Raw genomic sequence first — 13,263 nt, 5'->3', positions numbered from 1 at the left:
TTTGTTGCGCGACCTAGTACCAAAACATGAATGTGACCTTGTGCACAAAAGGTAGAACCGGGAAAGGTGGGTGCTATTTATCTGATTGACAGGCAGTCCTCGAGCGGGGTCAAAGTGAGTGACAGCGAATGGGTTGTAGACGTCCACCTTCGGTGTTGGGGCGGGCAAGGCGTCCGTTACAGCGAAGGGGCAGGACAACAGTCGAATTTCTTTCAAGGGGCGGGGTTAGAAACCTATTGGGAACAGGGGAGAGGGCGAGTGTCAGTCCTCCCCCGGGTGGGGTAATGATTGACAGCGAGCGGGCGGGCGGGGCCACGTAACGTTCCGCTAGGGCGTGGCCATTGATTGGCGAATGGGAGCGCAGTTGGTGAATCACGTGCGTGGGGGCGTGACTAAAGGTCCGTTGAGCTGGTGGGGTGTGGTCAGTGTGCGCGGGAGACGGTCATCTTTCATGAAGACGATGATGGACGGCTCTTCAGTGTCTGACGCCGGGTGGGAGCGGGATTTCCGGCCGACGCGTCGAGGTCGACGTTTCTCGCAGGTGACGTGAGAGGGCGGGGTTTGACCTGTGTACAGTTGGTGGGTGGTAGTGGTTCGGTGAACGATTTGAGAGAAAAACGCTCTGGCTGGTAGGTCGGTGTGAGTGAAATCCGTTGGTAAGGAGGCCGCTGTGAGCATCCGGCTGGGCGGGGCGGGGCGTCGTGTGCCCTATGTGTTACGTAGGTGAATGGGGTGCGGTCAGTTTGTATGACGCGTGAAGAGGCGGAGTCATGTGGATATTCGCAATGAGGGCGTGGAGCTTTGAGTGACGTATGAGGAGGCGTGTACCGTTATGACGCAGAGAAAGGGGTGGGATTTCTGTGCCGCAGCGTCTGCTGGGCTTCGATAAAAGAGTTTTCGTGTGTTTTCGCGCTCTCTCGATCCACGAGCTTCCTTATCTATAATGGAGGTAAGACTGGTGTTTCCTCTCTGCTCTCTCTCAATGGAGCCCTAAAGTTTCACGGTTAAGCAGTTTGTTTATTGTACGTTTGGTTGCCGGTGCTGTGTCTCGCGTTGCCGACGGTGATCGTTAATGGCGGCCCTGAGAGTATGCCCTGGTTTAGTATCTTTGCCAGTTGCTACAGCATGGACTCTGCACCGACTTACTTCAAGATGGCGGCCGCGCTACTGGTTAAATATTCAGCCAGGGTGGGAGTCGGTTGCGTTTGCTTAGAAAAAAACGGTCGAGGTTGCCTCCGGCCGCAGTTAATGCAATCCGGCTCCGACCCCAGTGGCCATACCAGGTACAGCCGATTCTTCTCGTACCTGATTACCATAATATTGTCGTTTCGCTACCCAATTTTCAACATTAAATTTGAAAATACAGAGGTTGATTTTTCACGTTTGTTGCGGTGTCGCTGATGAAAATTCTGATAAATGGACTAGGCAGGAAAGTGGTATTGAGACAGCCATGATCATGTCAAATAGCAGAGTGGGCTCGGAGGGCTGAATAACCTAGTTCGCTCCTAATTTCTATGTTCATTGTTATATCTTCCGATTTGGGACAGCGTCCCATATCATGTCCCACTCCCTTTTATTATTTGTAGGGTCTCCTTGAGATTTTTTATTCCTTATCATTTTATTGAGTAATAAATTAAAACTTCATATAAATCCACGTCCATAAAATTTTGCATCTAGCTCTGGCGTCCTATACTTTGTAATAGAGCTCTCGTGTTATCAACTTGAGATGTTGGGGTTCCCTTGTTGCTTTACTTTTGAACACTTATTTTTATTTATTGAATGGGGATATTGGTGTGATATGGTCATCAGAACTGCAATTGGAGTTGCTGCAATTCAGCATTGAGTAAAGGAAAAGTGGACGTAGTTCTTACTCGTTTATTACCTATTTCTTTGTTTTTTAAAAGGCATTTAACTTCAGCTATTCACAGCATTTGACTAACTATATGGTACTAAAAGAAAAAGTTAAATCACACAACACCAGGTTTTATTCCAACAGGTTTATTTGGAAGTAGGTAGCAGTGGAACAGTATCATAAGAGACAGATCTTTAGAGTAAAAGATTTGTGTCATGAAACAACATATCGAACAAACCTAGATTGCTGTTAAGTTTTTCATCTGTTAGAATGGTTTGCAGATTTCAGTTCACTGATATCAAATCACAGAACTTCTTTCCAGTCACATTCTCTAGTTCGGGTCCATGCTAACTATGAACCGAATCTGTCATTGACCTTTTAAAGAATCCTGAATTAGTCCCTGAGTCCCTTTTATTCTTCAGATTTCCAAAGCATTTCTCAATTTAGAAAGAGTTTATGCCTCTTCTCCCTGCCAAAATGCATAACATCGCACTTCCATCTGCCAATTTTTTGCCCTCTCCCCTAGTATGTCACCCGCTTCCTCAATACTACCTGTTCCTTCACCTAGTTTGTGTAATCTGTAAATTTATCCACAATGCCCTAGTTCCTTTGTCCAGGTCATTAATATTGTATATACTGTGAATAGTTGTGTTCCCAACAATGACCCCAGTGGAATTCCACTAGTGCCTTCATTGAAAAGACGCCTTTTTCTCCACTCTTGTTTTCTGCTAGTTATCCAATCTTCTATCCATGCCAGTACCTTGCCCCTTATATCATGGATTTTTATCTTAATTAGCAGCCCCGTAGCAGCACTTTGTCAAAGGCCTTCTGGAAATCCAAATCGATCCAGTCAACCCCACGTGCTCTGGACTGGTCTAAGTCTTGGAAATGTTATAAAGAAAAACAATAGCAACAGTCGAAATCAAAAACTGCCTATCAACTTGTTGGATCTGTTTGAGGCACTGCTGCTACAACACTCTGAATCCCAACACTTGCCCCATCATACTGCACAGCAGAGTACAGCATGTTAGTCAACAAGCTGATGCATCTCATTGCTGAATTGAGTGCAACAATGTGCATCTGATAGGCCTAAGCAAATGCTGTAGGCTAGTATGGAAAAAAAATTGAATGTTTATGAATCATATTTCAAAAATGTGTTGGAGAAGCACAAGTAGTTCAAAACTTAATTTTGGATCAAAATGATATGAAATATCTCAAGTTGATTTTCAAAAAGACTTTGAGTCTGATCATTTTCAATGAACAACAATTCAAATTTGTCCCAAGAGTGAGGCAGTAGCATATGAAGTTACAGCTTCATATAATTATTTGTCAAATTTGTTTTAGATTATTATCCTGTTATTTTCTTTGTGTTAAACTTCAGTTGATAAAACTGAAGAATCTTGTGTCTGTTGATTTTCAGCAGGTTTTCAATCCTACAGAGAGGAATCATGGCTGAAAATTGACATTTCAGTTGCCTTGTTCATGCTGTGGAGGTTGTGATCAGTAGTTGTTCATTTGCATTTAACACACTATAAAATTTTGTTTTGCAGGGTCAAGAACCTAAAGAACCAGAGCAGTTACGCAAACTTTTCATCGGTGGCTTGAGTTTTGAAACTAATGAAGAGAGTTTAAAAGAGCATTTTGAGCAATGGGGGCAGTTAACAGATTGTGTGGTAAGATTTGAATGTTTTCAACTTGATGTTCTGCAAACTACAAAAATGCTAAGATTTTTAACATGTTCGAAATGTAGCAAGTTTTGTGTGAGGAAACCATTCTTTGAGCATAAATTTATTCCAAAATTTTCCTCCTATGAAAACCTGAAGCAAATTTTTGTCTTGGTTCTTACAAAGTGGATGATTTATAACAGTCAGATGTACAGCATGGAAACAGATCCTTAGGTCCAACACGTCTGTGCCCACCGGATATCCCAACCCAATCTAGTTCCACTTGCCAGCATCCAGTCCATATCCCTCCAAACCCTTCCTATTCGTATATCCATCCAGATGCCTTTTAAATGTACAAACCTCCACCACTTCCTCTGGCAGCTCATTCCATACACGTACCACCCTCAGCATGAAAAAGTTGCCCCTTAGGTGTCTTGTATCTTGCCCCTCTCACCCTAAAACTATCCCCTCCAGCTCTGGACTCCCCCACCGCAGGGAAATTTTATTCACCTCTATAAGGTCACCCCTCAGCCTCTGACGCTCCAGGGAAGACAGTCCCAGCCTATTCAACCTCTCCTTGTAGCTCAAATCCTCCAACCCTGGCAACATCCTTGTAAGTCTTCTGAACCCTTTCAAGTTTCACAACATCCTTCCTATAGGAAGGAGACCCGATTTGTATGCAGTATTCCAAAAGTGGCCTAACAAATGTCCTGTACAGCCACAACATGGCCTCCCAACCCCTGTACCAAAAGCCTACCAAATGCCACCTTCACTATCCTATCTACTTTCAAGGAACTATGAACTTGCTCTCCAAGGTCTCTTTGTTCAGCAACATTCCCAAGGATCTTACCATTAAGTGTATAAGTCCTGCTAAGATTTGCTTTCCCAACCCATTGGCCCATCTGCTCAAGACCCCATTGTAATCTGAGGTAATCTTCTTTACTGTCCACTACACCTCCAATTTTGGTGACATCTGCAAACATACTAACCATACCTCTTCTACTCACATCCAAATCGTTTACATAAATGATAAGTAGTGGGCCCAGCACTGGTCCTTGATGCACTCCGCTGATCAGCTTTCCAGTCTGAAAAACAACCGTCCAACACCACCTTCTGTCTTCTACCTTCGACCGACATGTCCTAGTTTTGTTTTTGGGAAGGTTGGCCACCTTGAGGTTGGACAGTACAGTGGCTCAGTGGCTAGCACCACTGCCTCACAGAGCCAGGGTCTCATGTTTGATTCTGCCCTTGGACAAATGTGTGGAGTTTGCGCATTCTTCTCATGTCTGTGTAGGTTTTCTCTGGGTGTTCCGTTTTCCTCCTACAGGCCAAAAATGTGCAGGATTGGTGGATGGGCCATGTTAAATTGCCCATAGTGTCCAGGGAAAGGTGGATTATCCATGAAAAATGCAGGGTTATGGCAACTGAGTAAGTGGGGTGATATTCGGAGGGTCGGTGTGAACTTGATGGGCTGAATGGTCTTTCCACACTAAGGATTCTGTGATCTATGATTGAAACACTGGAATCCTTGTGGTGGTCCTGGGTGGTAGGTAGGGAATTTAAGGTTTTGTCCACATTGTACAGTATATTAAAGTTAGGGTAGTGCATAGTTTGGATGGACCTCCACAGCAATTACTGGTCTTTTCTTACCCAGAATATGACTTTGCTGAAGTGATATTTGTTAGTTCATACAAATGATACCCACTGGATTAAGACACCTGTTTGATTCAGTGGTTGGAAAACTAGTTGAGGAAGTTGGTATACTTTGATGCAAAGCATCTTCAGTGCAACTGGGTTGCAGACAAAGTGGAGAATGTACGTCTCTTTAACTTTCTAGATGGTGGATAGGGTTTGAGGGTCAGCAACCAAGGCACCATGTTCTTGTTGGTAATTCAGTTTGACCGTCTCCATGTTGATGACAGCCACCCTTCTGATTGCACTTTTACACAAACAGCAGTTGTCTTGGCTATTGCTGGAATTGACAGTCCGTTCTTTTGCTAGGAATGGTCATTGTCTGGTTCTTTCTTTAATGTGAATGTTACCTGCAATTGCCAGCCCAACTCTGGATATTGTCCAGCTCTTCTTATGATGTTGTATGGTTGTCCCATATGTGAAGTAATTGTGAATGGAGGTGAACTGTCAGCTTTCATGGAGGTAGTTGGGATAAGGGCACTTCTGAAAGCTGCTGATGGGAAGTCAGAGTTGTAATATTAGACTGTGACCATCTCAATCATTGTCTTATTGTGTAGTATGACTCCTGCCTCCGAAGGTCTTTTCCAGCATTCAATTTTCACATGGCTCATTGGTGTCAAACTTAACCAACATGAAGACAGGATATGTAAATATTAAGTGCTGCTGCATCTTGTCTAGTGTTTGGTTATTGGTGAGTAGTTTTATGCATAGAAATGGCATCTTTCTGAATTTACGTTGAGTTAAATTAAAATGGTTTTCAATCACATACAAAGAAATGGGTCATTAAAGACCATATGTCTGTTGCAGCTTTGCTCTAAATTGTTTTGTTTTTGTTTTTAGGTTATGAGAGAGCCACAAACAAAACGTTCAAGAGGATTTGGGTTTGTGACTTACTCTTCTGTGTTGGAGGTGGATGCTGCAATGTCTGCACGGCCACACAAAGTTGATGGTCGTGTTGTAGAACCAAAAAGAGCAGTGTCAAGAGAGGCAAGTTGTAACTTGTGAAAATACATATGATGCTCAATAATGATGGATGGCACTTACTTGTTTTTTTTTGTTTGCAGGATTCTACAAAACCTGGTGCCCATTTGACAGTGAAAAAAATATTTGTTGGGGGTATCAAAGAAGATACTGAGGAATATCATCTGAGAGATTATTTTGAGAAGTATGGCAAGATTGAAAATATTGAAGTTATGACCGATCGTGGAAGTGGGAAAAAACGAGGGTTTGCCTTTGTCACATTTGATGATCATGACTCTGTTGACAAAATTGTTGGTGAGTGGCTTAGTCATTGTACTGGATATCCTAAGCTAACCAGAAGGTCAGGTATAGGAAGGATAGATCGAGTGAATCCTTTGGGTCTCAAGGCAGTAGGAGTATACTTGAGAGAACTCAGCAGGGCAAAAAAGGACATGAGATAGCTTTGGTAAATAATTAAGAGAATCTAAAGGGTTATTACGAACACATGAAGGACAAAAGGGTAACTAGGGAGAGAATAGGGCCCCTCGAAGATCAGCAAGGCACCTTTTGTGTGGAGCAGCCAGAGATGGGTGAGATACTAAACAAGTATTTTGCATCCGTGCTTAATGTGGAAAAGGACACGGAAGATGCAGAATGTAGGGAAATAGATGGTGACATCTTGAAAAATGTCCAAATTACAGAGGAGGAAGTGCTGGATGTCTCAACGCATAAAGGTGGATAAATCCCCAGGACATGATCAGAACTCTGTGATAAGGTAGGGAATTGATTGTTGGGCCTCTTACTGAGATATTTGTATCATCGATAGTTGCAGTTGAGGTGCTGGAAGACTGGAGATGGGCTAATGTGGTGCCACTGTTTAAGAAGGGTGGTAAGGACAAGGCAGGGAACTATAGACCAGTGAGCCTGACGTCTGTGGTGGGCACATTGTTGGAGGGAATCCTGAGGGATAGGGTGTACATGTATTTGGAAAGGCAAGGACTGATTAGGGATGGTCAACATGGCTTTGTCCGTGGGAAATCATGTCTCAAACTTGATTTGAGTTTTTTTTTTGAAGTAACAGAGGATTGATGAGGGCAGAATGGTGGACATTATCCATATGAACTTCAGTAAGGTGTTCAACACGGTTCCCCATGGGAGACTGGTTAGGAAGGTTAGATCTCATGGGATATAGAGAGAATTAGCCATTTGGATACAGAACTGGCTCAAACGTGGTGGTAGAGTGTTGTTTTTCAGACTAGACTTGTGACACAAGGATCGGTGCTGGGTCCACTACTTTTCATCATTTATATAAATGGTTTGGATGTGAGCATAAGAGGTATAGTTAGTAAGTTTGCAGATGACACCAAAATTGGAGGTGTAATGGACAGCAGAGAAGGTTATTTCTGATTACAACAGGATCTTGATCAGATGGGCCAAAGGCCTGAGGAGTGCACATGGAGTTTATTTTAGATAAATGAGTTGTTGCATTTTGGGAAAGCAAATCTTCGCAGAACTTATACACTTAATGGTAAGGTCCTAGGGAGTGTTGCTGAACAAAGAGACCTTCGAGTGCAGGTTCATAGCTCCTTGAAAGTGGAGTTGCAGGTAGATAAGATAGTGAAGGCGGCATTTAGTATGCTTTCCTTTATGCTGAGTACAGGGGTTGGGAGGTCTGTTGCGGCTGTACAGGACATTGGTTAGGCCACTGTTGGAATACTGCGTGCAATTCTGGTCTCCTTCCTATCAGAAAGATGTTGTGAAACTTGAAAGGGTTCAGAAACGACTTACAAGGATATTGCCAGGGTTGGAGGATTTGAGCTATAGGGAGAGGTTGAATAGGCTAGGGCTGTTTTCCCTGGAGCGTCGTAGGCTGAGGGGTGATCTTAGAGGTTTATAAAATCATGAGGGGCATGGATAGGATAAATAGACAAAGTCTCTTCCCTGGGGTGGGGCAGTTCAGAACTAGAAGGTGTAGGTTTAGGGTGAGAGGGGAAAGATATGAGACCTACGGGGCACCCTAAGGGTGGAGGCTGGTACAATTGCAACATTTAAAAGGTAGCTGGATGGGTATGAGTATGAGGGTTTTGGAGGGATATGGGCCGGGTGCTGGCAGGTGGGACTAGATTGGTTTGGGATATGTGGTCTGCATGGACGAGTTGGACCAAAGAGTCTGTTTCCATGCTGTACATCTCAATGACTCTAAGATAAAATAAACCCAGAGTGATTTGGTATCCCAAACTTCTGTCATTGGGTTCAGTTGCATGGTCTTTCATTGTCCACAGAACACATTTAACAGTGCAACATTACATCTGCAGTGTTTGAACATACAAAGAGTGTGCTGACAGTGGTCCTGAAAATGCTTTGCTTGTAATGCTGATGTGTACGCTAGAATCTGTACAGTGTGGAAACAAGGCATTCGGTCCAATAAGTCTACACCAACCCTTAAAGTATCTCAGCCAGAAACATTCCCTTACCCTATAACTTTACATTTCCCTTTACCAACGCATCCCTGATCACGTTGGGCAATTTACCAAGGCTAATTTACCTAACCTGCACACCTTTGGACTGTGGAGAAAACCCATGCAGACACAGGGTGAATGTGCAAACTCACAGAAACGGTTGTCCGAGGCTGGAATCGAACCCAAGTCCTAGGGATTGTGAGGCAGCAGTGTTAACCAATGAGCCACCGTGCTATCCTGTACTTTGCGGTAGACCTGCTTGAGTTTGAGGTCTAAGGGCAGTTAACAATACAACCTTTGCGCACACTGTCAAATACAATATGAATGTAATTCCGGCACTGCTCCAGTAAGATCTTGGAATTTACATCTTTAAATAGTACCCCGTTTCATTATTGTTTGAATGCAAGCTACACTTGGATCACTTGTTCAGTGGGATGGGTGGACTACTTGGTGCATCCCTGAGCCATCAGTGTTATGCCATGTTCTTCTATGAAACAAGTTTAAGGAATGAAGGCTTCAGCAATTGTATTTGAAGGAACAGCAAACTTTTTAAAGCATCTGTACAGAGACATTATTATGCACCTTTTGGAACAGATAATACTTGAATGTGGGCCTCTTGGCCCAGAAGTCTGGACATGAGGGCTGTGCCAAAGAGACCCTCCACCAAAAATTCTTTATTAATATACATTATGTAGTCATCCTGTTCATAGATATTATTAGACATCTTTGGGACAGGTGGGACTTGAACCCAGACCTTGTGGCTCAAACGCAGAGACCTAACACATTACCTCAAAAACGTCTCAAAAGATTCTCTTTTGCTAGTGTCACGTTATCAAATACAATTATTTTCAACTGAGTGGAATTTTACTTGTTTATTAGAAAACAAAACCTCTCCCTGTTCAGACATGTTATGAAGCAAGTTACTTGAGGGGGGGGTTGGTAAGCTCAGTTGTCAGGGCAGCTGGCTTGCAATGTAAAGTGATATCTATAATGTGGATTCAACTCCCACATCACCTGAGGTTATCAAGAAAGATTGTCCTCACTCTCATTGCGTAAAATGGGATGACCATCAGGTCTCACTGACTTTCTCGCGAAAGCAGCCCTATGGTCTGGTCTGATTTTACCTGGCTCAGAGCTATAAAGGATGACTACATAAAGGACATAGTTTATCTTTTAGACAGTACCACTGTGCTGTGAGAGCCTTGTACTCTGAAATGATATTTTCCAGTCTACTGTTGAGCGATGTTATAACACACTTGAACAAATGGGGTTTGAAATTGAGCCTCAAGAAGATTCTTACTCTGACCTGGTGTTAACTAGTCTCGACTGCTTCCTTTAGGAAGACCAACTTGCTGAAGGGGATTTTTGATCCAGTCTTGATTTGATTTATTATTCTTGCATGTACCTAAGTACAGTTAAAAGTTTTGTTTTGCATGCAGCCCAGGCAGATCATACCATACAAAGTGCATGAGGGCAATAGAACAGAACAAGGAATGCAGCATTACAGCTACAATGAACACGCACAAAAAGCGAGATCAACATTTTAAGTTTAAAATTTGAAAGTGGGAAAGAAGCTGTTTCTGAATCTGTTGGAATGGTTGTTTGAGGTTTTGTATCTTCTGTCCGATGGAAGAGATTATAACTGGGGTGGGAGGGGTCTTTGATTTTGTTGGCTACTTTCCTGAGGCAGTGGGAAGTATGGATGAAGTCAGTGGATGGAAGGTTGGCTTGTATAATCGACTGAGCTGTCTTCACAACTCCCTGTAGTTTCTTACGGCCCTGGGCCGAGCATTTGCCATACCAAGCTCTGATGTATATGGATAGAATGCTGTCTGTGATGTATCATAAAAATTAGTAAGTCTTTATGGACATGCTGAATTTCCTTAGCCTCCTGAGGACGTAGTGATGTGGCTGTGGATGTTTGACCACATTAATGTGGGTGGACCAGGACAGATTAGTGATTATCACGACAAGTTCCATGGAGATCTCAACTATCTCCATCTCGGCACCATATGATGTCGATAGGGGCGTGACTTGCACCTTCCTGAAGTCAATGACCAGTCCTTTCGTTTTGCTGATGTTGAGGGAGAGCAGATGTAAAAATTACACAATGCCACCAAGCACACCACTTGTTCCTGTATTGTATCTCATCATTGTTTGATGTCCAGCCTACAATGGTGGTGTCGTCAGTGAACCTGTCAATGGAGTTAGGATGAAATTTGGCACCACAGTCGTGAAAGTATAGGAAGTATAGCAAAGGGGTGAGTACCTGGTTTTGAGGGGTCAATGTGGAGAATTATCATGGATGAGGCACTGTCTATTCTCGCTGATTGTGGTCTCTGGCTCAAAGTGCAGGATCCAGTTGCAGAAGGTGAAGCAGAGACCTAGGTCTCAATGGTTGGAAACTAGTTTGTTTGAAATTATAATGTAGAGGTCTTTAAGGGGCTTAGATTGAAACTGTTCTGTGCATCTTCATACACATGAACTTTGTGATTCAATAGGTACAACACAACAAATGTAATATTTAATAGTGATAATGGTTCTTTGTGAAGTTCAAGATTTTAAATTTTCCATTTCCTTTTACTATTTCAAATTCAAGTTTTGGTTCAAACTCTGAAAAATCCAATTCTATAGAAGTTTTCAGAAGATAATTAGCTACAGTAAGAAACTTGGATGATTCTTTGAAGATTTGGCATAGAGACACTGGATTGACTGAACTACTTTTGTGCTGAAAATTTCTGTCATGATTTCTTGAACCAGGTAGTATCACTTTAAGAGTTGCAATGGCATTTTAGAAAACTAATGAAACTGATTATCTTTCTTCTAGTTCAAAAATATCACACTGTGAACGGACACAACTGTGAAGTGAGAAAAGCGCTTTCACGACAGGAGATGCAGGGGATTGGATCAGGCCAAAGAGGTAATTGGAGAGGATGCCATGATTGGAATAAGGCAAAGAAAATTTATTATTCAATTATTCATGTTCTCTTTCTCCTTCTCATTTCCTAAGGACGTGGTAGTTCTGGAGGTGGCAATAACCCTGGTCATTTCATGGGCCGTGGTGGTGGTAATTTTGGAGGTGGAAATGGGGGAGGCAATTTTAACCGTGGAGGAAATTTCAGTGGAAGAGGTATGCCAACTTAGACTTTTCAACATTCTGTAGAGAAAACTCTAAATTTATCATCCACTATTTGTATTCAAAACTACTTTAAAATGAACCTTCATTGAATAATTCAGGGTTATCAAAATAGCTGAACGTAGGGGTGATTCCTTGATCTGGTATGAATCGCCTGTTTATTTTAATCTATTTGTGTGCAATTTTGACTACCAAATGTATAATTTGGGTAACTGGTCCAAGGTGAAGATGAAATTACTAAGTCTATTATCTTCAGCTTTTTTTCTTTCCTTTATTCCACCATCTCTGTAGGAATGGGAAATTTTGGAGGTGGTCGTGATGATTATGGAGGGAGTGGTGGTGGTGGTGGCGGCTATAATGGGTTTGGTGATGGTAAGTAGTGGTTTGAGAGATAATTTGACTTCACAGATTTGATACTACTTATTAGCTAGTGTAAGGTGTCTCTTTTAATGGTTATTAACTGACAAATTGAGTTTGTGTTTTGAAAGATCCTTGGCATTTTTTAACCCTAAATGAATTCAGAATATTGAGACCATAAGACACAGAACATTACAGCGCAATACAGGCCCTTCGGCCCTTGATGTTGTGCCAACCTGTCATACCAGTCTGAAGCCCATCTAGCCTACACTATTCCATGTATGTCCATATGCTTGTCCAGAGATGACTTAAATGCACTTAAAGTTGGCGAATCTACTACCGTTGTAAGCAAAGCATTCCATACTCTTACTTCTCTGAGTCAAGAGGGAAATTGAGAAACAAACTTGTAAGGAGATCTCCGCTATCTGTAAGAATAATAGGGTAGTTATGGTTGGGGATTTTAACTTTCCAGACATGAACTGGGACTGCCATAGTGTTAAAGGTTTAGATGCAGAGGAATTTGTTAAGTGTGTACAAGACATTTTTCTGATTCAGTATGTGGATATACTTACTAGAGAAGGTGCAAAACTTGACCTACTCTTGGGAAATAAGGCAGGGCAGGTGACTGAGGTGTCAGTGTGGGAGCACTTTGAGGCCAGCGACCATAATTCTCTACGTTTTAAAATCGTGATGGAAAAGGATTCCCCAGATCTAAAAGTAGAAGTTCTAATTTGGAGAAAGGCCAATGTTGACGGTATTATGAAGAACGTTCGAAAGCTGATTGGACGCAGATGTTCGCAGGTAAAGGGACAGCTGGAAAATGGAAAGCCTTCAGAAATGAGATAACAAGAATCCAGAGAAAGTATATTCCTATCAGGGTGAAAGGGAAGGCTGGTAGGTATAGGGAATGCTGGATGACTAAAGAAATTGAGGGTTTGGTTAAGAAAAAGAAGGAAGCATATGTCAGGTAGAGACAGAATAGATCGAGTGAATCCTTAGAGTATAAAGGCAGTAAGAGTATGTTTAAGAGAGAAATCAGGAGGGCAAAAAGGGGACATGAGATAGCGTTGGCAAATAGAATTAAGGAGCATCCAAAGGGTTTTTACAAATATATTAAGGACAAAAGGGTAACGAGGGAGAGAA

At 42.4% G+C, this 13,263-nt stretch overlaps 1 protein-coding gene across 8 annotated transcripts in view; it reads left to right on the top strand.

The window, feature by feature from the left end:
* The first annotated feature begins 408 nt into the window (after positions 1-408).
* hnrnpa3 (heterogeneous nuclear ribonucleoprotein A3) overlaps positions 409-13,263 on the top strand; it is a 41,507-nt gene continuing 28,652 nt past the window's right edge. For 7 of the 8 annotated variants that reach the window (XR_015757664.1, XR_006310950.2, XR_006310947.2 and 4 more), the window contains exons 1-7: positions 409-541; positions 3,403-3,525; positions 6,049-6,195; positions 6,273-6,483; positions 11,455-11,547; positions 11,638-11,757; positions 12,055-12,135. Coding sequence is in view for 5 of the 8 variants with exons in the window: in XM_087988995.1 (XP_087845121.1) it covers positions 452-541; positions 3,403-3,525; positions 6,049-6,195; positions 6,273-6,483; positions 11,455-11,547; positions 11,638-11,757; positions 12,055-12,135 (865 nt within the window). In the remaining 3 variants the exon portion in view is untranslated. Of the gene's footprint in view, positions 542-797; positions 950-3,402; positions 3,526-6,048; positions 6,196-6,272; positions 6,484-11,454; positions 11,548-11,637; positions 11,758-12,054; positions 12,136-13,263 lie in introns of those variants that run through there. The other variant, XM_043685919.2, reaches the window with a different exon arrangement.

The sequence above is a fragment of the Chiloscyllium plagiosum genome, unplaced genomic scaffold (genome assembly GCF_037043375.1).
Source record: "Chiloscyllium plagiosum isolate Xiang-an unplaced genomic scaffold, Cpla_swu_hap1 HiC_scaffold_7, whole genome shotgun sequence".
NCBI lineage: Eukaryota > Metazoa > Chordata > Chondrichthyes > Orectolobiformes > Hemiscylliidae > Chiloscyllium > Chiloscyllium plagiosum.
Note: the sequence above shows the minus strand (reverse complement) of the source record. Positions and strands in the feature narration are given on the sequence as shown.